The sequence below is a fragment of the Rattus rattus genome, chromosome 6 (assembly GCF_011064425.1).
Source record: "Rattus rattus isolate New Zealand chromosome 6, Rrattus_CSIRO_v1, whole genome shotgun sequence".
In the NCBI taxonomy this organism is placed as follows: Eukaryota; Metazoa; Chordata; class Mammalia; order Rodentia; family Muridae; genus Rattus; species Rattus rattus.
In genome coordinates, this window is record NC_046159.1 from 133585710 (window position 1) to 133610422 (window position 24713).

At 41.3% G+C, this 24713-nt stretch overlaps 1 protein-coding gene across 1 annotated transcript in view; it reads right to left on the minus strand.

Annotated features, from left to right (window-relative positions):
• The window catches only part of Ppp1r9a (protein phosphatase 1 regulatory subunit 9A), a 166854-nt gene extending 159099 nt beyond the window's left edge, over window positions 1-7755 (minus strand). The window contains exon 1 of the mRNA XM_032907274.1: window positions 7680-7755. Coding sequence (XP_032763165.1) covers window positions 7680-7755 — 76 coding nt within the window. The remainder of the gene's footprint in view (window positions 1-7679) is intronic.
• Between the last annotated feature and the right edge of the window lie 16958 nt (window positions 7756-24713).

The window sequence follows — 24713 nt, forward strand, 5'->3', positions numbered from 1 at the left end:
TTCACAGGCAGTAAAGATACCACAGCAAAAAGTCACTCTTTTAGAAACATAAAAGGTATATCAATCTTACCACATATTAGTGGGAAACCAGTATTGCTAAGATGAACAAGTGAGAGGACTAATATATCGGTCAAGCCTTTTGAAAACTTAATTTTTTACCATGGAGATATATTTGCACCCATCAGTTAGACAGAAATCTATGGGCAATAGACAACTACATAAAATATTTGGTATTTTATCCTGGAAAATGGTAGGTACTCAATAGGTGACATATGGAATAGATGTTAAATGTGTCAGGAAAATAAATGTCTTAAAGAATCAGAAACCTAATATGGGGTGTGTTGGAAAAGGTAATGACTTGAGTAGAAAATTATTCTGTGGTACAGTGAGAAGCAGGGCAAAACTGGTCAATGATAACCTAGGAGACATGATGATTTTAGAAATTCCTAAAGGCTAGACTTAAAGGCTATGATCAAACAGGCATGAGCGATTCATGAGGAATTATGAATTATGAATTCCTCATCATAATTGTTAATTATAAATTAGCAGTTTACTGGAAAACATCACTTCTAAGATGAGCTGCCTTTAAAGAGCCATATAAAGAACAGGCCAGAGGCATCGCCTACGTTGTTGTTGTCGTCATCGACAGAGTGCTGGATGCTAAGTGGCAGCAAGAGAGCGGTCAGAGCTGTTACACAGAAAGAGCTAACAGGGCTGATGAACTCCATGTCAAGGATGAGCGTGGAGAGTCACTGTGACGCTTCTGCCCCAGTTCTCAGAGGGGATGGGCAAGGGGGAGTCCAGCAGTGGGAAGCTGCAGAGAGACACACACAGCACATGCGCTGCTAGACTTCTAGTACCAAACATCCTCGGTCCCTGTGTGTACGCCACTTTCCAGTAGCCGGGTGGAGCATCAAACGTAGGCATGAACTCCACCTAAGAGACTGGAAAGGGAAGTTCAGCTAGGGAACGGCAGGGAGCCAGACCCTAAATAAGGGCTCACATCCCTCAGTCTCCTATGCCTGCAGCTCTTCCCCCAAAACAACTTTTCCGTTTTGCTTTTGTTTTTGTTCCGAGACTGGCAAGCCTGAATTCAATATCTTCCTGCCCTGCCTCCTGAAGGCTGGCACCGCCACAGCTGGCACCAAGAAACTTGGGTTGTTTCAACACCGTGACATCATAATCTTTGGAAATGGCCATTTAAGTGTCATAATTAACCTGCGTTTTCATTCAGAAAATACATTAGAACCTTATAAACCAGGCAGCATCTTAAGCTGTTCACCATTCCCCAAATCCTGAATCTTTCTGATTTTTTTCATGTACACAAATGAAGATTCCCCAGAGGCAACGGTCCAGGAGAAAACGTGGCTTGACTCTCAGTGTGGGGCTAAGGCTCCACATTCCCTTCGCTATCAAGTGTCTGCTTTGTGGAATCAACATGACAAGCACACACTGCTGTCTCACTGCTGACTGCATAGCTTTTCCACCCCCTCCCTTAGGTTTGGTTTTGTGATAACAAGAATTTTATTTGCTCTTCTTCAAATAAGTTTTTGCATCCATCTCGGCACAGATGGATCATGACCACTGCAACATTTTAATGAATGCCCCAACCCACCAGGTTTGCTCTTACATCAAGACTCTTCCAAGGCTTATGTTGAGCTGGAAGGGAAGAGCCTAAAGGCAAGAGACAATTCCCAGGCTTCTGCATCTCTCCGGAGTTGGAGTAATGAGAGCGTGACACAGAGCAGGCACCCCGGCACCCTGACAAGAGAGAGGAGTGGAGGCAGAGGAGATACTGCAGATGCAGGATTAATGGTTCTTGGCAACTGAGTGGACACACAAGGTGAGGGAGGAGGAGAGCTGGAAAGCGCCCCAGTGTTGCTCGATTACGTGTCCCTGGCTGTAGCTAATGCCAATTACTAAGACTGGGAACCTGAGAAGCACTGAGCTCTGGGCCGAAGGAGGCCTGACAGAACATCGCTTTCCACGTATCCAGCAGGAAGAGGGAGACTGAACGGCTCAAAATTCTATGACATAAGCCCCAAAATATGTCCATATCCTCACTGTTTCTCACACTCATATTTCAGGAATCAAAATCTATCAAATTATACAGCATATAAAATGTTCAGAGTATGAGGAAAAAGCACAAATGTAAAATATAATAGTAAAGTTTACTAAAGCAATAAGAACTTAATATTTTTGTGTCACTATTGAAAATAAGGAATTTATCCTTGAGCCAGGCACTGTATTAGCCAAAGTACACTCAATAAAAAGAAAGATTGAAACATGAATTGCACTGCTCTTTAGCATGTTTCTGTGCTTTTGAGATGGCTGATATTCTAGATTTTGAAGAAAAGAGACTTATCCACTTCCATCATGCTATTTAATAATAATTTAAAACCATTAGCTAATCTTTATTCTTCTAAGCTAGGAAAGAAACAAGCTCACCAAGCCCTATGCAAAAGGCATGGTAGATACATGTTCTTCGATAAGAATAGCATGCTAGTCTATTGATTATTATCAAATTACATATTGTGAGGGAAGTATTTCCCAAAGAAATTTCTTTATATATCATTAACACTGCAAATGCAAACCCTGTAACATGAAAAAGCTGAGCGAATTAAAACCTTTCTTGGTTTTATGAACTAATACTGATAGAAAGTATCTGAACGCACAATTTTCAGAATCATTAATGTCTTTCCGTACATTTTACAAATGCTATTGCTTTAGTCAATCATGAATGTTTAAATATTAATCATTCTGAACAGATACAACTTCTTTAAAATCTACAGGCTTCAGGTCAATCTGATGAGACAGATTGATATCATATTAAAACTATTCTGAGAAAGGAAAAGGAAAATCCTTTGATGCAAACCGCTGATGAAAATTGATAAAGCGACTGGCCTCCGGAATTCTGGGAGCAAAGTCACCAACTAGGGGTTCGGGATAGATAAAAGCCTAGCACTGTGAGAGTACTGGCAGTATAAACTTTGAGAAGCTCTCTAGGAAGAACCTAGAAATACCAAAGGAAGATCTGATCAAAGCTCTAGACATATCTAGAAATAACAAAGTTCTGGTCAACAGAGAAAAAGTCAAGCCAGAGAGCACTATTCAGCAAAGTCACAAATTTTCTTACAACCTACAATAGCCTTGAATGTGGCCCGATGTGTTTGCAAACCTGGACTCTACAGCAAATGTGTGAACATTTGTTTTCAAAGTCAACAACCTGCATAGGCTCTACCACCTCACAGCTGTCTCATGCACCCCTGGGTTTACTTTCTCCTCTATGGTGTCCAGTGTATATGGGCTTTGTTGAGATTTCTGATCCACATAGACTTAAATTATGTGAGGGTGATAAGCATGGATACATTTGCATTCTTCTATTTACAGACATCTAGTTTGACCAGAACTGTTTTTTGAAGACACTGTCTTTTTTATAATCTTCATAAAAAAAAAAGTATCTATATATGTATGGATTTATGTCTGGGTATTACATTTGATTCCATTGATCAGTGTGTCTGTTTGTATGCCAATACCATGTGGTTTTTATTTCTAGAGCTCTATGGAACAAGTTGAAATCAAGGATAATGAGACCCCCAGCAGTTATTTTGGTCTTCAAGGTTGTTTTAGCTGTCCAGAGTGTTTGGTTTTCCATATTAAGTTGAGAATTTTCCTTTCAATGTCTCTAAAAAATTGTGTTTATATTTCAACATGGATTGCGTTGAATCTATAGATTGCTTTTGGTAAGATGACCATTTCACTATGTTAATCCAACTGATTCATAACCAGGGGATATCTTCCCATCTTTTGATATCTTTCTCAAGTTCTCTTTAAAGAGTTGAAGGTTTGTTTGTTTGTTTGTTTGTTTGTTTGTTTTTTGAGGGGTCCATGCCAATTTATTGTTAAGACTTGAAATTTTTGTTGTACAAAGCTTGGTTAGGGTTACCCCTAACCATGATATTTCATATTGTTTGTGACAATTATGAATGGTGTTGTTTTCTGGTTTATTTCTCAGTCTGTACATATATACTTATATTTAGGATGGCTACTTTGTTTTGTTGTTAATCTTTTTCCAGCAACATCCCTGGAGAAAATCTCACCTGTGGAAATCCCCTAGTAGAATTTTCTGGGTCTCTTATGTATATTATCATATAATCTGCAAAAGGAGCCACTGGCTTCTTCCCTTCGGATCTGTATCTCGTTGATCTCCTTCAGGTCTCTTGCTGCTCTAGGTGAAACTTCAAGCACTGAATTAAATAGATATGGAGACAGTGGACAACCGGTTCTTGTTTCTGATTTTAGTGGAATTGCTCAGAAACTATGTGTAGATTTTGTATTTTTAATTTATTATTGTTATTAGGGGTGTGTGTATATATGTGTGTGTGCATGCAAGTGTACACTTAAAGACCTCAGGATACAACTTTTGGGACCCGGTTCTCTCCTTACATCATTAGATTCAGGTTGGAAACGAGGTCATTAGGCTAGCCAATCAACCACCTTTACGAGATGCATCACCTCAGTGGCCCCATGTGTGATCCCCACTCTTAATACATTTTTAACCAGTGAATTCATTCTCCCTTCTTACGTACCCTTCTGTACTTCCACCTGTTTCCATCCCCTCTGCCATGATTGCCTACTTTTTCATCTTACTTGTTCCAATTAATCCTATACAAGTCTGAAAAAGGAGTCTCCCTGGACTGCAGGCCAATTCTTGTCTTCCTGACGTTAAACCTTTGCTGACGTGCTCCTCCTTCACACGGGCAGAGGCAATGGACATGAAACACGTGAGTTGCACAGGTACTCACTAAACAGTAATGGCCTTACTCCAAATGCTTTTGTTTTGACATAAGTGGGCTTCTGTGTTGGGTTTTCCATTATTCCTTCTGCAGCTTCATCATCTGTGTACAAATAGCACATGTTCTGGTGACAAAACCAGAAGTCCTGTTCCTTAGCAACCATACCAAGGAGATCCTTTGGCTGAAGGGACTCTCCTACTCCCTAGCTACTTAAAAAACTTTATAATTTAATACGGAATGTTCAAAGCTATTAATTCTCATCCATAATCACATTCCCATTGAGGATCACGTTTGGTTGGGTTTTTGTTTGTTTGTTTAAGATAACAGATTAATTTCCCATTTTATAGGCAGAGGTAACAGATCTGGACCCGTTGCTGAATAAGAGCAAGAAAAGAGAGAGGATGAACTCTACCCAACCTACCATAAAACTACAGTGATCCAGATACCATGGGATTGTGCACGGAGAGGGCCCAGAGACAATAAACATAAATACACTCAACTACTCTTGACAGGGGAACAGAGGCAACACAAAGAGACACACCAGTCTTTTTAACAAAAAGTGCAAGAGTAAATGGATGTTGGATCTCCCTAGCAACACCCTCCACAAATAAGTGAGACAGACTTTACATTTTTCAAAATAACTACGTTGACAATAAACTGTGTTGAGGTAGCTTAAAATTAAAGCATAATACTCTTAGACAAATTGAGATGTGGCTGACACAGGATGCTCTCGGACTTCTCTGATCCAACTGGAAGGCACAAAACTTCAAAGAGATAATTAACTGATAAAATTAAAAACATCTGCTCTGTGAAAAATACTATGAAGAAATTAAAAGTCACAGTCGGGAAGAAAATATTTGAAGAAGTCATACCTAACAAAGAACATCTATCAAAAATACGTTTTTTTAAAAAAAATCACTTTAAAGTCAACAATAAAATAAGCAACTTGGAGAGATACAGAGACAGAGACAAAGAGAGAGAGAGAGAGAGAGAGAGAGAGAGAGAGAGAGAGAGAGAGAGAGAACGAGTCCGAATAAGGTAAGCAGATGGTGGATATGCAGGAGAAAAGCTGCTCCCCATCACAAGTGAACATTTAAACCACACCCCATACCTCTCCATTGGTAGAACAGCCAGAGTCACCACCTTTTGAGGACACTCAGAACATTTACTTGCTGCTAGTGCAGTTACTTGAGGAGAACCCTTACTTGGTCCCTTCAAACCCAATGACACAGTCACAAGATCTAGGAGTTGCAGCTTTTGTTATTCAGGCAAAGGAACTTTTGGTGGGGGTGCATATGAGAAGCTGCACAGAGGCTTGTAGAAGTTTAACTCAACTCAGAAGTAGCAAAGATGCCTGCTAATAGATATACAATAAACAAGCCATGGCACACCGAACATTAGACTGTCGTTCAGAATTGAATAGAAGTATTTGAATGAAGTGAACTAGTACGTCATGAAAAGACACTAAGGAAATCTAAATGTATATTCCTAAGAAAACACTCATATACTGTATGACTCCTAATAGGACATTCTGGAGAGGCAAATCTAGGGCAGTAAAAAGATCACTGGGTGTCAAGGGCTAGGGTGAGCAGGCAGGGCACAGGGTGGAGGTGGTTTAGGTTGGAAAGACAGGAGACAGAGTGGGAGTGGGGTTATGTCCCTGAGACTGTTCTGTGAGACACAGGAGATACAATGGCTGCTATGTGCCACTGCACTATGTCAAAGCCTGCAGAATGTTTTAACACCAAGAGAAACTCTGATACACAGGACTGACATGGGATCCTAATGATGTGCCTGCACAATTTCACTGAATAAAGAAAAAATAAAGATAGCACCACTCTGAGACGACTAGAAGTTGACAGGAGGGGTGGAGGGCTGAGCAGGAGAAGAAGACACAGGCGCTTCAACCTCCCACCAGGTTTTACTATAAACCTGAAACTGCTGTAAAAACAAACAAAAAAGCTAGTTTCAAGAATGGTCTTTTTTTTATATTTTTTTAACCTATTTCCCAAATCAGTTGTTTATGCTCTGGAAATAGAAGCTTACCTCTCCCAAAGTAAATAAACTGGAATGATACCATTAGAATTTAATTCCTGAAATTTAAAAAGAGGTTAATGTCCACGGGCTGGAAGTGAGCTTCTCTCTCTTATTCACCTCCATTCTCCTCTGTGTGTCTCCAGTGTGTCGAGGTTAGAAGTGACAGACCTAGACAGCTAGTGGTCGTCTGTCGGCGTGGAGCCTGACGAAGGGACCCCTGCAAGCGTCCAAAGGTGTCTGGCTCAGGGCAGGACCGATGCAGGGAATGAGGTGGCTACAGAGTGTTGATTCCTTGAGATAAAACAAGGAACGAAGACTTCACTGGGCCAAATGCTTACAGACCAAGGAAAGGGTGGAATGCATGCTGGAGAGGAACAGGACCAACAATTGCTTTTCATTAGAGGGAATGAACTTAATTAAGAACGGTTGATTATCATAAACAAGCAACTGAAACCTGGCTTCCAACAGGAAGAACAGAAGTTGGTAGCTCAGCTTTGGGGTCCTTTGCCAAGACTTAGGTAGTAGCAAATAAAAGCTAACTGTTGTCCCTGTAAACTGAATGGAGGATGGAAAGAATCCTTGGGATTCAACCCAACAACCTGGGTAGGTCCTCAGATTTTTTTTCTCACAAAAACACCTTAGAAAACATGAATATTCAAAAGAACATAAATCCCACATTCGAGAAAAGGATGTGCTTCTAGTGACATCAGCAAGCCAGAGCGGAGGCAGCAGCCCAGGTCAGCTATCACAGGAGATAAAGCACCACAGCCCCTCGGCAGGTCTTAAAGCAGCTTACCCCTCCAGTCGACACCTACCAGAACTTTCTGTAGACGCTCAGGATGGCACCTGCTCTCTCCACTTGACTCTGACCAGGTAAAGCATAGCACGTGTTGATTTTCCACATGAGTACCAGGTCACCCATTTCGCTAAGGTCCAACCCACGTCTGCTCGCCTTCAGCTCTTACCGCTTGCCCAGCATTGAACCACTGCTGCTTATGAGCACATCCGCTCAAGTCCAGCAACCACCGTTCAAGCCACATTCCTTCCACTACCAAAAATTTACTCAAACTATATCCAAAACAAGCAATGGCAGACTGCTAATAATACTGCCTAATTTTCTATATTGTCCTTAATCTTTCAGTCCATTTTCTCTTTTACTATTCTGTTTTATTCTCATTTGCATCTTTCAAACTGACAACAGAAAGTAGAAGTGGTACTCTTGATCTCGGTCTATTTTCCTTTTACATCACAATCATCTGCATCCGTAGATTAATGACAAAGCGAAGAAGGCGGGAGCCAACCCATGTGGAGGGAAAGCATTTGGTGGCCTCACTGTCAGTAAGCCGGAGCAAGAGGGATGAGGAAGGCATTTTCAGGGCTTGGCAAGAGAATTGTCACCGAAAATTAACTACAAGCAACCAAACAGCAGTGACCACACTCCAGGCCAAAAGCTTCCTTCTCACTTTTTTCCTCCTCAGTCTAACTTGGAGACGCAAAATCTCTGTGAAGTTATTTTTTCTTCTGAGAAGAGTGGAATCTAAATATTCCTCAAACTCATGTCTGAGTCATTAAATCCAACATCAGAATTACTTTAAACCCCATGCTAGTTAATGAACAAGAACCGCAGTTAGTGGCAGGATGAGGGGAGATCATTAAGCGGCAAAGTAGAATCAGGAGCAGGCAGTGAGAAGTCTGAAGTGGAATTTCGGTTTGGAAAGTACACCAGTTCATGGTTAGAAAGTTCAGGGTTAGAAAAGCACACGGTGCATGCATGAACGTCATAGTCTGTTTTATCCCAGTCCAAAATGATTTAGTTTTACAGAAAGTACAATCAAGGGTAGTCACTGAACTGCAGGTCTGGGGCCCAGCATGATTATTCAAGGAAAAACTAAGTCCCACAACTCTTCCTGCATCATCCTAATGATGTCCCAACTGCACCTGAGAAGGGAAAAGTCCGGGGAGAACTTAAGTCTACCCAGAATCACTGTGAAGTTACATTCCTTGAACCCACAGAGGCAGCTTCAGAGAATATGACTCTGTAGTTCATAGAATTCAGGACCCTTGTCTTTGAAGCCTTGCTTTGTGACTACACTAACTTTCCAAGCCTTTTACCTACACAGAGAGGAAATGATTTTTATTATTATTATTATTATTATTATTATTATTATTATTATTATTGTTTAAAACCATTGTTCATGCCTGTATTCGTACCACCCTAGAAACTAAAGCAGCAATGACAAGCTCAAGGCCAGTATCCCCTCTATAGTGAGACCTATGTCATGAAACAGATACAAGACAATAACAACATGATTGAAAGAAAAAATATATAGGAAATAGAATGTGTAAAACCTAGCTTAAAAATCCTATTCAACACTCTGGCATGAAGGCTTTAAAGGAAGAAGACAAGGATCTGTGAATCAGTCTCAGAACCAGGATCTCTTGCAGGGTGTGATGACTGGCCTGAGTTATGCAAGACATGGCCAAGGTCTCCCAGAATACATACCCCAGCCCCACCACCAACCCACCCTGTCTCGCCCAGCTCTTTCTCTGAGGGAACCCAGGAGACGCATTCTCAGAGGGGGCAAACAGTGGTCATGTGTCCCTCCCAGGGAATTTTACCCACAAAGGAAGAGACTGTGTGCAAACATCACAGAGGGTCCTCGGCTGCCAACCATCCAAGTGGGGGGCCTGCTGCAGACAATGAATTACTTGAGAGATTATCAACTTAACAAACCTATGCTCACACATAAAACTCTCCCCCATCACTTTCCCCAACCTGGACCCCAAATAAGGACCAACATCCTGCCTTTTCTGTAGCCAGGGCACTATGTAAACTTCTTTTAGTCTGATATTTTGTGTGGGTCCCCTGTGTATGCATGTAATTACAATGGCTGTAACTCCTGTTACTCTGTCTAGTGTCAGTTTATTTCATCAACTTAATCATCAAGTTCTCCCAGTGGAGAAAGTTGTCTCTCCCCTACAGGAAACATTTTTTTTTTCCAGCAAGAATGTTTACATATAACAGAACCCAGTACCTCTGAAATTAGAGTTAATCATCCAGAGTTTGTAGATTATTTCAATATGGAATTGATTTTAGTAAGTGGATGATGTTAAAGGAATTTGTCAGCGGCTCTCTCCTTCGTGTTAAACAACCTACTAACTAAACTGAGGACTAACACAATTCTTTGCTTTATGTCTGAATAATGAGGGGTTCCTATCACCTAACAATGTCAGTGAAGCACATAGGGAGAGACTGCATTATAATGGAGAGGCCTCTAAAGTGTGAACGCACCCAGAATATGCATTTTTTCAAGGTCACATAGGTGAAGTGGGGCTTTACCATGTAGGCTCATTTCCTTTAAGCAGCCTTTACTGGTACAGAAGCCTGAACCCAAAAACAGGATCACAGGATGCATTCTTAAACTCACTGGATGCAGCAAGGTCTGTTAATGAAGAAACCCATCTCTGTCCTAATCAACTATTACCAGCTTTGAAACCATAGGAATTCAATTAGTGAACTTAGGGTTTTAAGCCAAATTTTCAGAAAACATTTATATCACGGATGAACCTAACCATGATTATTTTCATTTCTCCATCTACTGCTGCATCTTCTGGACAAGCCAGAACTCACAGATAAGCTCCCTCCTGGATGGGAAGCACATGCTCACCTTCCTGACCTGCCCGGCGCCCACACCCACAGAGCCAGGCCTGGAAGCCAGGTAGAGTGTTAGGACTCTACCCCAGTGAGGAAATCTATAAACCTGTGATCCCACTCAAGTGCAGCCTGACCTGCTGTGTATTTTCAGTGTGTGGAGGGCCAATACAAAGAGGCTTCCCTTTCACACCATGCCATTTGAGTGTGCGAACATTAAAGTGATCCCTGCAGCTCAAATCCCAGAACTTGCACTGAAAATTATGTTTAAATAAACAGTCTTTTAAATTATTTCAATATGCTACCTAAAACGAAATGTAATATCTACAACAGCTTTGATGTTCTACAGGTCACTTCCAAGACTACAGTACTCAGGAAAAACACAGTGACCAAATTGACTCCTGTGGCAGTAAACCAAAGATTGCCAGTTACAGGAAAACTACAAACAAAAGAGTATTGAATGAGACAAAGCTCCTTCCTTGGTGAAGGGATCATTCAAGCAGCTAGGCAGAGTTCCACGTTCATAATCCCAGCACTCCAGATATACGATGGCAGAGTTGTCACTGTGAGTTCCAGGCCACTCAGGGTGACACAGTGAGGCCTACCTCAAACAAATAACATAGAGAGAGGAGAGAGGGAGAGGGAGAGAGGGAGAGAGGGAGAGAGAGAGAGAGAGAGATCAAATATGCGTTCATATTTTTAATATTCTGTATTATGGCTGGGGTAAGGGTACACGTGAGTGGACGTCAGAGGATAGTTTTCAGAAGTGGTTCTCTCCTTCTGAGGAAGGCTCCAGGGAGGCAACTCAGGACATAAGGCTTCTGTGGCATTCGCTTCACCCACTAAGCCATCTTGCTAGTACCACATTCATATTTTAGAATAATAATGTAATGAGTAAAGTAATGGGTTTTGGCAGAGCAAGCTATCAAAAAAAAAAAAAGAGCACGAAAATTCCAAAGAAATGAAAACATACTATTCTAAAATCTGCCAGATCATCATGCACACACAGTGTCAAAAGGAACACAGCCAGACATGAAATGAATCTGAGCTCGCTACAAGACTTTAGGTTGTGCCAGTACAGGTTTCCAGAAACATGGCTGAAATCCTCTCTCCTGGGACTGGGAGAGGATTTCTCTACATGACAGAGTCTTCACAGATTATAAACAGACACGGGATCATTCTAAAGTTCCTGGAGACTTGTCCGCTAATGTATGTCATGACCTCATCTGCAGCTGCCCCGCTCTCCCAGCTCATTACTGTAGGATGACCTCAGCTGTGCACCCCTCCTGTTCCCATTCCCAAACGGCCACATTCTTCCCTCCATCCCAAGACTTCTCAAGTGTGCTCTGTAAAACATTAGAGACCCAGGAGACATTAAGTGGATATATCTGTCTAATGAGTTCGGAAAACATTTCATGGGATAGCTCCTCCTGGAAATAAAAAACACCATACTTTGGGGCAAAAGATGGAGGCCCCTGGCAGAAAAGCTGAAGAGGCAGATTGTGTCCGATTGCAATGTGAGAAGCATAACACACTCTAGCAGGGGAGACGCGGGACTAATCTCTTCTGTGAAGAATGTGCAGATGCTAGGAAGGCAATGGGGAGGGGGTGGGCAAGCATCGGAGATCACTGAAGACAAGCCAGGGTTGGGACTGCAAGTGTAGGCATGGAGACATTGGACAGCCTCTTCAGGGCACACAAATTATATACCAGGAGAGCAGACGTCTCCTGAGGGGAAGAGTGGAGGTAAAGATGGCCTCCATTTTGTCAATAAACTATAACCTAAGTTGAGGGGAATTAAACCCTGAGTGCCGGAAGGAGCATGACAAAGGTCAGTCGCATAGCCACTTACCACAGCCAAGGTAGAATGTGAGTACAACCGAAAAGCAAGCTGATGCTTAAACGAAGTGGCTTCACCAAACCTTCCAACCCCTCATCGTGTCGGCTTGTGCTATCTCAGAACAGCTTTTCCTGTGATAATTTACTGTGGTACGTGGCTGCTACCTATGTGACTGACAAGCTGTTATGTATTATTGATTGTCTCTCATCTTTCGTAAAGCATGTCAGACAGTGGCCATTTAAAACATCCATATAAAACTGCACGTATGCTTGATCGGGTATTAGTTGACTTTGCCTTTCTCTGACCAAATGCCTAAGAAAGCCAAGTTAAATTTGGTTTGATTTGACTCAGGGTTTCAGATTTCAGCCACTTTGGTCCACGGGCAAGGCAGAATGAGAATGGAGAGGGTGTGAAAGAACAGAGCTGCTTGTCACTTGGCAGAAGAAGCAGGAAGCACATTCCTGGGCTCCACAATGGCCTCCTCTAGTCCAGCAAGGCCTCCATTAGGTGGGGCTTCTCACTTCCCAGGACAGACCTCAGGACACAGAGCTACTCGTTGCTACTCAGGGCATCTTCTCCATCCTCTCCAGTGCCCAACCAAGACAACCCTTTTTGGGGGTAACTGTTTCTTTTTTTCTTCTGGATCACTTCAGGATTTGGCAGAGGCTGGCTTTCAGCAACTAGAACATGGTATGCAGGGCGGGCTTCTGCTATTTGCTGTTTTACATTTTTGTCTACTTACTTGGGTAGTTATGATACCTGGTATTTTTTAAGCTTTTGCATATATGGTTTTCTGCAAAGGGCCAGCTTTGGCTTGGAGAAGTTCTTGGTCATTATCAATCTTCAATTTTCTTTTTCCTACCAACCCTTTCTCCTCTGCACAGTCCAGTTAGGGGTATGCTACATCTCTTAAAATGTCCCGTGGTTCTGAAATGCTCTGTCCTACAGTGACACTGTTTGTTGTTGCTGCTGTACACGAGTCATGGTACTTCAAATTCAGTATTCCTTCTTCAGCCACGTTTACCCAAACAGTGAGCTATCTGCAGTCTCTGTTCACTGTTGTTTTGGTTTTAGCATTTCCCTTTGGTGTATAAGTTCTTCTTCTACAGCCTATGTGCGCTTGCATATTGCCCACTTCCTCAATCAGAACACGTAACATTAATTATTTTACTTTAAAACGCCTGTCGTGGTAATTCCAGCAAACAAATAGTGACAAGGTAGAATAGAGCATTTCAGAACCACGGGGCATTTGAAGAGCTGTGACCCTCCCCTAACTGGACTGTGTCTAGGAGAAAAGGTTAACAGGAAAAAACTAATTGGTTTCATAATGGGCCATATCTCTGTGTGGTTCTGAAGAGTCTTCCCCCACCCCCTGGAGACTTTTATCTAACTCTCTCACATTAAGAACAATGTGAGAATACAAATGTTGATTTCCAATATTTCAAAATGTGAAAGATGAAAATAGAAATCTTAACGTCCACATTTCATACCAGTCTAATCTTTAAGAATAAATTATGAACAGAGACAGACAGGCACATACGCATGCACGTGCGCACGCGCACACACACACACATTTTTCAAATCCTTTCTCTCATCAAGGGATTAGGCAAGAAAGATATCTAAAACAGAATTTTTTCAGTGTATTAATGGTTGATAGCATATTATAATACCAATATACAACCTAAAATGAGAACCACCAGCCTGGAGATCTTTCAGATCCAACAAGTCACGTCATACGCATAATCTAATCTGTTTAGTCCTAATTTGCTCAGGTGGGTGGGAAATGCCTTGTTGGTAACACTGCCCGCCTGTCGGTGGTGATTACACTCCTGCAAGGCACTTGCCCTGTGCCAGTGCTCTGTGAATGCTCTGAGTCAACACCTCAGGAGGACGCCATCTGCATCTCGGCAGTCTGTCCCACTGCAGCAGGGTTCCCTGCTTACCTGTTCCTTCTCCTCCAAAGTAAAGGCCATTAATTTTAGTTAAAGAAATATGAGAAGTATGTATTCATAGGCTTTTTACCACTGAGAATAAACCACCTAACGGATGCAACTTAAGGGTGGAAGAATTTGCTTTAGATCCTAGTTTCCAAGGTGTCCAGCCATCGTAGGGGAAAGATATGGTGGAGCAGGGCCGTTCACACTGTGGCAGTTAGGAGGCAGGAAAATGTAATGTAGGCAACACCAAGATGGAGAAAGGACCTACCATTACCCCGCCCTCTTGGCTTCTCCCACCTCACAGAAGAGACATCTATGAAGCATTAAAGGAATAACATGCTCATGAAGTCAGAGCCTCCTAATATAATCCTTTCTGGGAACACCCTCACAGACACACCCAGAAGTGCGTTTCACTATCTAGAGATTTCTCAATCCAATCAACTTCTCAATTACGATCGATGATCATTGTCCTGCCTGGTGGCAAAAGCCTGCAGTCCTAGCAGTTGGGAGGCAGAGGAGGGTGAATCACCAGGTAAAGGCCAGTCTGGAGAACGCCACACTTACTTAGAACATCTAACGATAATCAAAAGTAACTGCTCCCCGTGTTGTAAAAGTCCTACTGTCCAAATTCTACTCGTCCATCGCGTGACATGTGTGCATACCTGCTCACACAAGATTGCGTCACCAGAGCCTTAAGGATGTGGGGGCTATGTGTCCCTACTTACCTTTCATTCCATTCTAACTTGACAACGGAATCTAGACTCTTCCCATTTTACTGTTCTTTGCCGACCGGGCCAAGCAAGTGCAAACATAATGAGAAACGATGCTGCATAAAAAGTTGGTCATGGTGGTACACATCTGTAATCTTAGCATCTGAGATGAGGGAGTAAGAGGGTCAGGAATTTAAGGCTAACCTGAACTACACAGCCAGCTCAAGCCAGCCTGAGATGTATGAGACTGTTCCAAAAATAAACAAACAACAAAAACAAAAATAAAAGGAGAGCAAGAGAAAGTATTTTTTAAGAAATAAATTTAGACAAACAACAAATAATAAGATGCGAAATTAGTAGTCCTGACATTAAAGTTTTGGGGTAAACTGCTCATGCTCTAAAAAAAGCTCACATTGCTATAAATCTATATTCTGAAAGCTTTCCTTGACCAGACTGATTTTGTTATTTAAACATACCTCCTGAAGCCATACGCAGGCTTTCCCTCCATTTATTCAAATAGAAATAAATATAAGAGAACCAAAGAAACTTTTAAAAACCAAACACACTTAAATCTTGTTATGTGAATAGTGAACTATATTCACTGTATTTTTAGTTCTTGAGTCCAAAACCAATAAAATCACAGCAAAATGTTACAGGAACCCACAGATCTCAGAGGGTAGCAGATCATAAAACTCCCACAGCCTTGGCAGGGTAGCCGTCACTGACAGAAAGAGAAAGACATATAAATATAGGCTAAAATGTCACATTTTCAGTCCTAAAAATCCTGTGCTCTGTATATAGTACAGTCCTTAAATATAAAGTACTTTATATACTTTATAAATATATAGCATTAAATAAGTACTATATTTATCCATCACATCTCCATACTGTGGAAAAATGTCTTCAACTAATTAAACTGATGTTAGTGCTATAAATGAAAATATTTATGAAATGTGTTATCTTCTTTCCGGTCAGATATACAGAATGAGATGTACAGTAATTGTTGTGTTGGTGTTCCAGGTTTGTCATTATTATAATCAATGACCTCTCATGTTGAATTATTAACACCAGGAAAATTGTTAGACTGATGAAGACATCTTGGTTAGACATGGCCTAGCCATGGTTGGACATCAGAGCGTGCACAGATTCTGTGTTATGAAACTGGGCAAGTTAATAACACTGTCCTTAAGTTCTACCTTCTATCAACAAAAATTTAAATGCAATATGTCATGCCATTCAAAGAATTAAATAAGAGCATAAGCAAGTGGACACAGTAATGCTTTGGCCAATGTAAGGTCAAGTATTTGAGGATTGCAAGACAGTGAGCAGCTAATACTAACAACCTCAGTTTGGTCCCCAGAATCACATGCTGCATAGAGAGAAGCAACTCTTCATAAGCTGTCCTTCTCCGACCTACACACACACAGACACACACACACACACACACACACACACACACACACACACACACACTTCAAAAGATACTTACATTTATTTGTTTTTTGCATCTATGTCTGTGTAACGGTGCTGGAACTGGAGCTACCAATAATCGTGAGCTGCCATGTGGCTGCTGGGAATTGAACCCAAGTCCTCTGGAAGAGCAGTTAGTGCTGAGCCATCTCTCCAGGCCCAATACTATTTTTTCTTAATAGACTGCTTAAGAGATTTTAAAAAGATGTAGGTAGCTGGGAACACGGCCCTTTCATATGGACCAAAGAGTGAAGCTGAAGAGGCCGACTCTATCCTGGCTTTAAAACAGTGTTCTAGAACTGTGTGATCTTAGTCTAAAATCCCCAAGAGTCCTACGGACAATTTACCAGCTGAGTGACTGTGCACACATGCAAAAGGTCAAGAATAAACAAGGTGATCCTGAGAAAGAAGAAGACACGCTCCATCAGACAAGAACGATCCATGTGCTGTAAATGCAGCACCAATAGGGAATACCGAGGACCTAAAGTCATGTGCACCCATGTAAGTCAACGTCACACTTCAAGGAAGTTGGAAGGGGCACATTCTTCAACAAATAATATTTAGAACCACTAGAGAACAATACAAGATGACCTCACATTAGACAGGAACAGAAATGACAACTTCAAGTGGATTTTCAAGTCTTACGAAATAATCAAAACTGAAGTGCTTAGGATATATATGAGTATCCCCATGACCTTGTATTCAGAAAATACTTCTGAAGTCACATAAAATTCAATAACCATAAGGAAATAATTGGTACACATGAGTAAACTGAAACAGCAAATTTAGGTTTAGTGAGAAAGAGCAACAGAAGAAAGGATTGAGAAGGGATATGTTGACCATGCAAATACACGAAGGACCTAAAGTGATAAAAAGAGCCAAGTGGAGGGGAAGGAAAGGGTTCACAAAGAACTCAAACATCCAGCAAAAGTGGGGAGTTAGCTGTATGATTTACATAGAGTTGAAAACAGTCTTGTTTAAAATGAGCAAAACATAAGGCCAGGTAAGAGACTAGCTCCGGAAGTTAGACAGACACATGCTGGCACCTGCGGTAGGCTTCTTCCAGCGGTATGGAAGGTTACATGGTGCTTACTCTAGAGTTGCTCGTGATTGTGTGTGCATGAGTGTGCATGCATGCACGTATGTGTGTACACTGAACAGCTATTCCATGTGCTTATTATACATACACCAGAGTTTTTAATAAAAAGTATTATCTTAAGTATGCCAAAAGAACTAATGACGATTTCCTAATAACCCAGGCTATAATCTTCAAGACAATAATTTCTTTATAGCTATAACTTCTAGAATTAGATTTATGGTCCTAAAGTCAGCCTGAGCATTGCAGAGAGGCATAACAACACAGCATATCACTTCCTCCAGTGAGGGTTACACGTAAGAGGCAGCATTGGCCGTGGTATGAAGATACACAATGGAGAGTGTAAACATGAGAGACAGGGGAAAGTATTCCATCAGTTCTGCTTATCCTCCTGTCAGGCTAATCAGAAGGTCTTCCTGGGTGAGCTTGTTTCCCAGGATCTCAGCTTTCTCATTCAATTAAAAGAGGGAGGAGAAAGGCTTATGCCTTGGTAAAAATGCAAGAGTGGAGTTTTCTTTTGTAATGTGCACAGTGAGGAGCTCTGGGTGAAGCTGGCTAGTTTGTTAACCTAGCATGATCTCCAGGGGCCAGAGGAGACAAGGGATGAAAAGTGTCTGTCTGTCTTTCTGGACAACAACCTGCATCTCAACCTCCACCAACATGAAAGGAGACGGAGAACTAGGAATAAGACAGTCCTGAGCTTGAGTTCCTTCAAATTCCACACAGAAACACTAATCTGTCCACCACCCCGTCCCACCCCATCCCCTCTTTCATCTGCTCAGTGTTAAACCTATGGAGGACCCAATAAGGACACATTCTACCCTATGGTGTTAAACCTATGGAGGACACAATAAGGACACATTCTACCCTATGGTGTTAAACCTATGGAGGACACAATAAGGACACATTCTACCCTATGGTGGTCCACGGTAGAGAAATATTCTACCACTCAGTTACACATAGAGTCCTTTTCCTTTTATTTTGACACAGGTTCTCTTCCTAAGTTGCCCAGGCTGGACCAGAGCTCACTCTGTAACCTAAGCTGGCCTTAAATTTGAAATACTTTACCTTATCCACAATACTTGTGATTTCAGGTGTGAATGCCTAGCCCTTGTGCTGTAGATCATGGATTCCATGCATGACCATATTTGATGGTGATTTGAAAAGGACAGACTGAGAAGAAAAACATCCCATTGTTTCTGAACACAAACATGGAACTGAAGAAGTCTCAGGAGGCAGGAACCAGAGTGTGGTGGCTTGAATGAGAAGGCCCCCATAGTCTCCTGTGTTTGAGTGACTGGTCACCACTGGGTGAAACTGAGGATTCAGAGATGTGGCCTTCTTAGAGGAGCTGTGTTCCTGGGACAGGCTTTGAGGTTTCAAGAGTCCATGCCATCACCAGTGAACTCTCTCAGTGTGTGTCCTGTGGGTGTGTCTGAAGATGTAAGCTTCTCCAGCACCATGGCGGCCTGCTGCCACGTCCCCTGCCATAATGGTCTCGGTCTCTAAGCAAGCCCCAAATAAATGCTTTCTTCTGTGAGTTGCCTTGACCATGGTGTCTGACTGCGGAAACAGAAAAGTAACTAAAGCCTTGAGTTTCTGCCTCAGGGTTTTCGCAGCTTACTGACCACACATGATGGATAGCAATCTGAGACTTAAGGTTATTTTCTTATTTCTATCATTATACATTTCTATTGGTCTTTCTAATACTATCTTTAATTATTCCCCAGAATGTATATTTGTGGGAAATATAAATTTCCTAAGTAACATATAGATACATATATATATAAGTAGTATGAATATATAATATAATATTTTATATATCATATATGTAAATATATAGTATATAAAAACATAATATCTATTGCTATATGGCTATATATACACATATATACAATATGGAAGTAATACATACATTATCCTAAACCTTATATTATGCTATATTTAATAATTAATATAATATTTCTACTTTCTACAATGTCCCATACCCGAGTATAAATAAATAAATAAATAAACAAATAAATAAGGAAGAACCAGTCTTCACAAAATAAAACTAAAAATCAAGTACAGTAAACTCAGGTTGGTTCACACACCTCTGGCAGGCCAGGTTAACAGTCAATGGCCTGGAGGACTTCTACCACTCCTGTGCTAACAGCCACTGCTCAGCGGAGGAGAGGGTCCAAGTGTCCTTTGCCCACACAAACTCTCTGGACTACACACTGAACCACTGTGTGGGCCATCAGCCCTAGTGTCCCATGATTTGACAACTAACTAACCCTGCTACAGCAGTGTAGGCTGAGTGCTTGGTTTCAATGCACTATTTAGTGCTTCTGCCATACAAGTTGAGAAGTACTTAAAAATCATCTGTGGGAAAACTGAAAACAAATGACAATAGTCTCCCTTCATCCACAGGCCTCATACAAGACCTCAGACAGCTCAAGTAGCAGAATGTGCTGAGCTCTCTACACTTCTACCCACAAAAATCTTTTAAAATTAGACCCATTAAGAAATTAGCAATAACAATAAAGTAGAATAATTATAATAATATAAAGTCATTCTTCTATTCCACAGGTTACTGCAGTCAAAAATTCAACAAAATATAAATGAAGGCTTTTTAGGGAGAAGAGCCTTGTCTCTTTGTTATTATCGCCTAAACGACGCAGAAGGACAATTGTATACATGGTACTTACATTCTATTATGTGTCACAGGCTGTCTAGGGTGGTTTAAAATATGTATACAGAGGTGGGTAGGTGCCTCATTTCAGGGACATGAGCATCCTTGGATGTCTGCTCTCCTAATGGTGCAATGGGAGACCAATTCTCAAAAAATGCTAAGAGAAAACTGAGTTGTACTGAAATACAAGTTGTTTCAATATTTCAATACTCTGTCTCTGTCTCTGTCTCTGTCTCTGTCTCTGCCTCTCTCTCTCTCTCTCTCTCTCTCTCTCTCTCTCTCTCTCTCTCTCTCCCCACTTCCCTCTCTCTTTCTGCACTGTGCAAGCATGCACGCACACACATTATATTTGCCCTGCATAATAAGATGAATGAGAAGAGTTGTGTTGGATGGTGTTTTTAATGGGGCAGATGTGAGAAGGAGCGTTTTCCTGAAATGGTCACAAGTAAGGATGTGCTAAGGCAGACTCTTGATGCAATGCCTTGCTGAAGCAGGCACAGGTGAAAGGATGTTTTGCTAAAGCAAGCACATGAAAGGCCATGATGGATTCGTCACTAGCAACATGCATTGGTTCACCTTACGTTGTGTAGTTGAGCTCCATATGGAGTTTGTTGTGACTCCATAGTGAGAAAAGCACCAAAAAATCTTCTGGTGGTGTTCTGGTGGCTTCTTGCTGCTTCTGTGGACTCGAGCGATTGGCAGAGTGATGTCAGCTGATACAGACTCATGTGAAGTTTGGCTAAGATAGAGACTCATGTGCTGAGGCAAGACCATGTATGCAGGTGGAGGACACGTGATGTCTGGGAGGAGTCTGAATAGGAATCAAGGGACAGTGACAGGAGGCTTGCACAGCTAGCTGTGCAGTGCTTCCTTGGTCTCCCGACCTCACTAAGAGAGGAACTGCTAGGAATTTCTGGTGTCCCTGGTGGTCCTGGCCCCTCCTGCTGACTCACACTGATTCAGCTACAGACTGCTGTCTCTAGTAGGCTGGGCCACCTATGCTGCTGATTCCTGTTTGCTATCTGGACACTACTGGACGGCTGGTATTTTCATGAACTGTTTGCAAGTGGATCAAGCTGCTGTTCCCTGTGAACTGAACTGCTGAATTCCTGACAACATAGACTGGATTTGCTCCAAAGAATAATTCCTAAACAGGTCCACTTCTCCAGTTCCCTTAAAACCTTTCCTTTCTACTACATCTAGTGGGTGGTGAGCTAGAAAGGAGGTTAAAGTCTTTATAAGAACCATTATTAAAATTAGGGTTGAGAAAAATTTAAGCTATAGTGAATGACTGCAATATTTTAAGACAATGTTGTTTACCTGAACAAAGGCAGTGCAACACTGAAGCCACAGATCTAATAACAGAAATTGAAATGTAATACAAGGATATCATGTGGCATTGATACAACAAACAAAGCAATGGTCCAAAACTTTATTACACTACGAAAATAGCACACAAAATTTGAAGTTTATTAACTTCTTGCTTCTAGATGATCCCTCACTATTTTAGCCAATCATATAGACAAGAAAAACTGGATAAGAGGGGTGCTACTGTACATTTCTGCTTTTTAAAGGGACAAAGTTCCATGAGTCTGACATCAAATCCTGTCTTGTAGAGTGAATTTATGAGATGTTGGGCCGCTTTCCACAGGTTGGCAGCAGAGCCAATGCCTTTGAGTCAACACCACATTCTTTGTCCTCATTCCAGTGATAATGAATTTCAGATCTAAATCTTGGAAAAGAAAACTCCACTGTAATGACACAATGTCATTACCTTAGTGTCTAGAAAAGCAACATCTACAATATGCACATACGGCTCACTCTCTTTCCCTGATCTCAATTTAAGCAAAAAATAAAGTTCTATGAAAACACTTTTCAACAAAACAATTAATACAGTTTTTAGGGGCACAGAATGAAATGGAGACTAGCACTCCTAACCTAGAAATCAAAAATGCTAAAAAAAAAAAAAAAATATGAAACTGTTAAGTTTTAGAAGCCTAACTGAAAGTCGGTGCAAACTACCCGAAACCCAGTAGCACAAACACCCTGGCCCCCAGCACGTTGGGTAAGAGGTACGAACCCTGTAGCTCCTCCTGGCTGTGCAGAATACCGCTGAATGCTGCGTGAGTTCAGTTAACTCAACATCGTTCGCTTTAATAACAATCTAAAAGTAGGATTGAATGGTGGTTTCATAAGAGCTTTTTACTACATGATTGGAAATTAGTAATTTTTTAGTAAATGCCTCTCATTTGTATTCTTAACATACACAATCAAAATTTTAGAGAAACTCTTGCTCTGAGACAACTGTACAGTATTACCCGGCTGGTGGCAGGAACACCCAGAGCTGTTAACTTGACATGGAAACATTTGGAAAAAGGAGAAACACCCCAAGGACAAGAACTTAGTACAGTACAAGGAAGCCTGAGATGTTCTTTAAAGAGATTTAATATTAGAACTTAAGGATAATCTCAGGGGACAAAGTAAGAGATGGTCGAGACAGGACGTAGTGAGGATTCCTTCTACACTGCCATGGTCATGGGCAACATATGTCATGGCAGTGCATGAGTGCAAGACTGTGCAGGCTGCCACACTAGGGAAACTTCCTGCCCTTAACACGGCAACAAATGACTGCAAGATACATGCAGTCTTTACATAAACTAAATGCAAGCAGCAATGTCTATCAGTTTTGATTCTCAACACATGCACCAGAAATAAGAAGTCAAAATGTGGCCCAAATAATTTTGCACAAAGCAAATAATTAATGTGTATGATTAAAAACAATGTTTTGACATAGACGACTATAGGACTTGTTAGGTAATGTTCCCCACTTGGGCATTAATTATGACAATTTTAACAACAGCATGTCATAAATCTGCCATACTAGTAGTTCTTTACCAAACTTACTAGGAAAAACAAGTCATTTGTAAACACACATGGCTTTTATAATCACCTAGAACTAAAACAGGCCTTCTGGGCCCCCTTTGTTTAACTATGATAAAACAGTTAAGCATCATTTTAAATTGTGTTTGGGTTGTTTACAATTTTAATACCGTAACTAACTTCCTGATACCAGAGAGGCATAGGCTATGTAGATAGATACATGAAAGGGACCAAGAGGAGCTGAAAGGAGAGGATAGGACAAAGGACTGTACAGCACGGAAGCAGAAAGGACGCCCGTGGGAAGTGGGATACTGGAGGAAGAAAAATCGGGGATTGGAAAAAACAGAAATGTCTTGGTTGAAAAATACCAAAATGGAAGGTACACAATACTTCTGTGTATGCTGATGAAAATCTGACTGCCTTCCAATGGGCTTCACTTGCTCACATCTCAGAGCACCCGAAAGGTTCACTCGTACGGGACTTGCTAATAACGACGGCAAGGATGCCACTCAACTGGTGTTTGCATACCTCCGTTTAAGGCATATGGCCTGGCCATATGAAAAAGACCGTGACAGCACGGTGTGAGGGGGATTATTTGGTACAAAGAGCACACAGAGCCTCTATATGTTCGTGTTCATCAATGCTCCAGTGTCTAGGACGGCGTCTAGAAAGCACCCTCCCAGAGGCAGAAAGTGTTAAATGAAGCCCTTCAAGCAGAAGGCTCAGCTGTGACACATGCACCCCAAACAGAAGCTGTTTGCCTTGGCGCTTTAAAAATAACTTCTGAGGAGTTCTCGGGACCGACTGACAAACACACTGCTCACACTGACCTCCTTGTTTGCTCAAGCATGGGCGAAAGAGTGAGACCACAACGTTTGGTCAGAGAGCTACCTTCCTGCTACAGGCTCCACTCAAAGAGGGCATTATGTCAATGCAGCCCCACCTCAAACTACGGCTGCACTGCCCCATTCCTGTCGCCAGGGAACATCTGGGTGCCTAGCTCATTTGTGTATGTTAAACAGAATGTTCTTTGTGTATTAAGTACACTAGAGTAGAACTTGGGAACATATTTTAAGAGTGTTAAACCTCAAAGAAGGCATTTGTTTTTAATATAAGAAAAGCAGATTTGCTTGAATCTTGCACACAAAACTCAGTCTATTTAGACAACTACAGTATCCTTTTTATAGTCCTAGAAAGCATATCTGATATTTAAATCACCATGAATTCAAATTGAATTTTACCTATGTTAACTGCACGTATCTGTATGAAATAAAAAATGCATTAATAAGCCAATTTGCTAAACAATTTTTTGCAAGAATGAGACTATGTAGCCCAGGCTGGCCCCAATCATCCTGTCTCTATTTCCAAAGTATAGGGTAAAAAGAATGTGCCATGTTTTATTAAATTTTAAATTTCCCTTCAGCAGAGCATTTGTAATCAATATTTTAAATTATTCCAAATATTTAGTGTAAAATGCAAGTTTGCATTTAATGTTATCTCTTAATTTTGTGTATGGTCTTAATTATAAAATTCTAGCTAACCCAGACCGTTGTTTCATCGCTGACTTGCTTTTATTGGACTAGCCAATATGGCATTATAGATTGGTCAAAAACAATAAAAT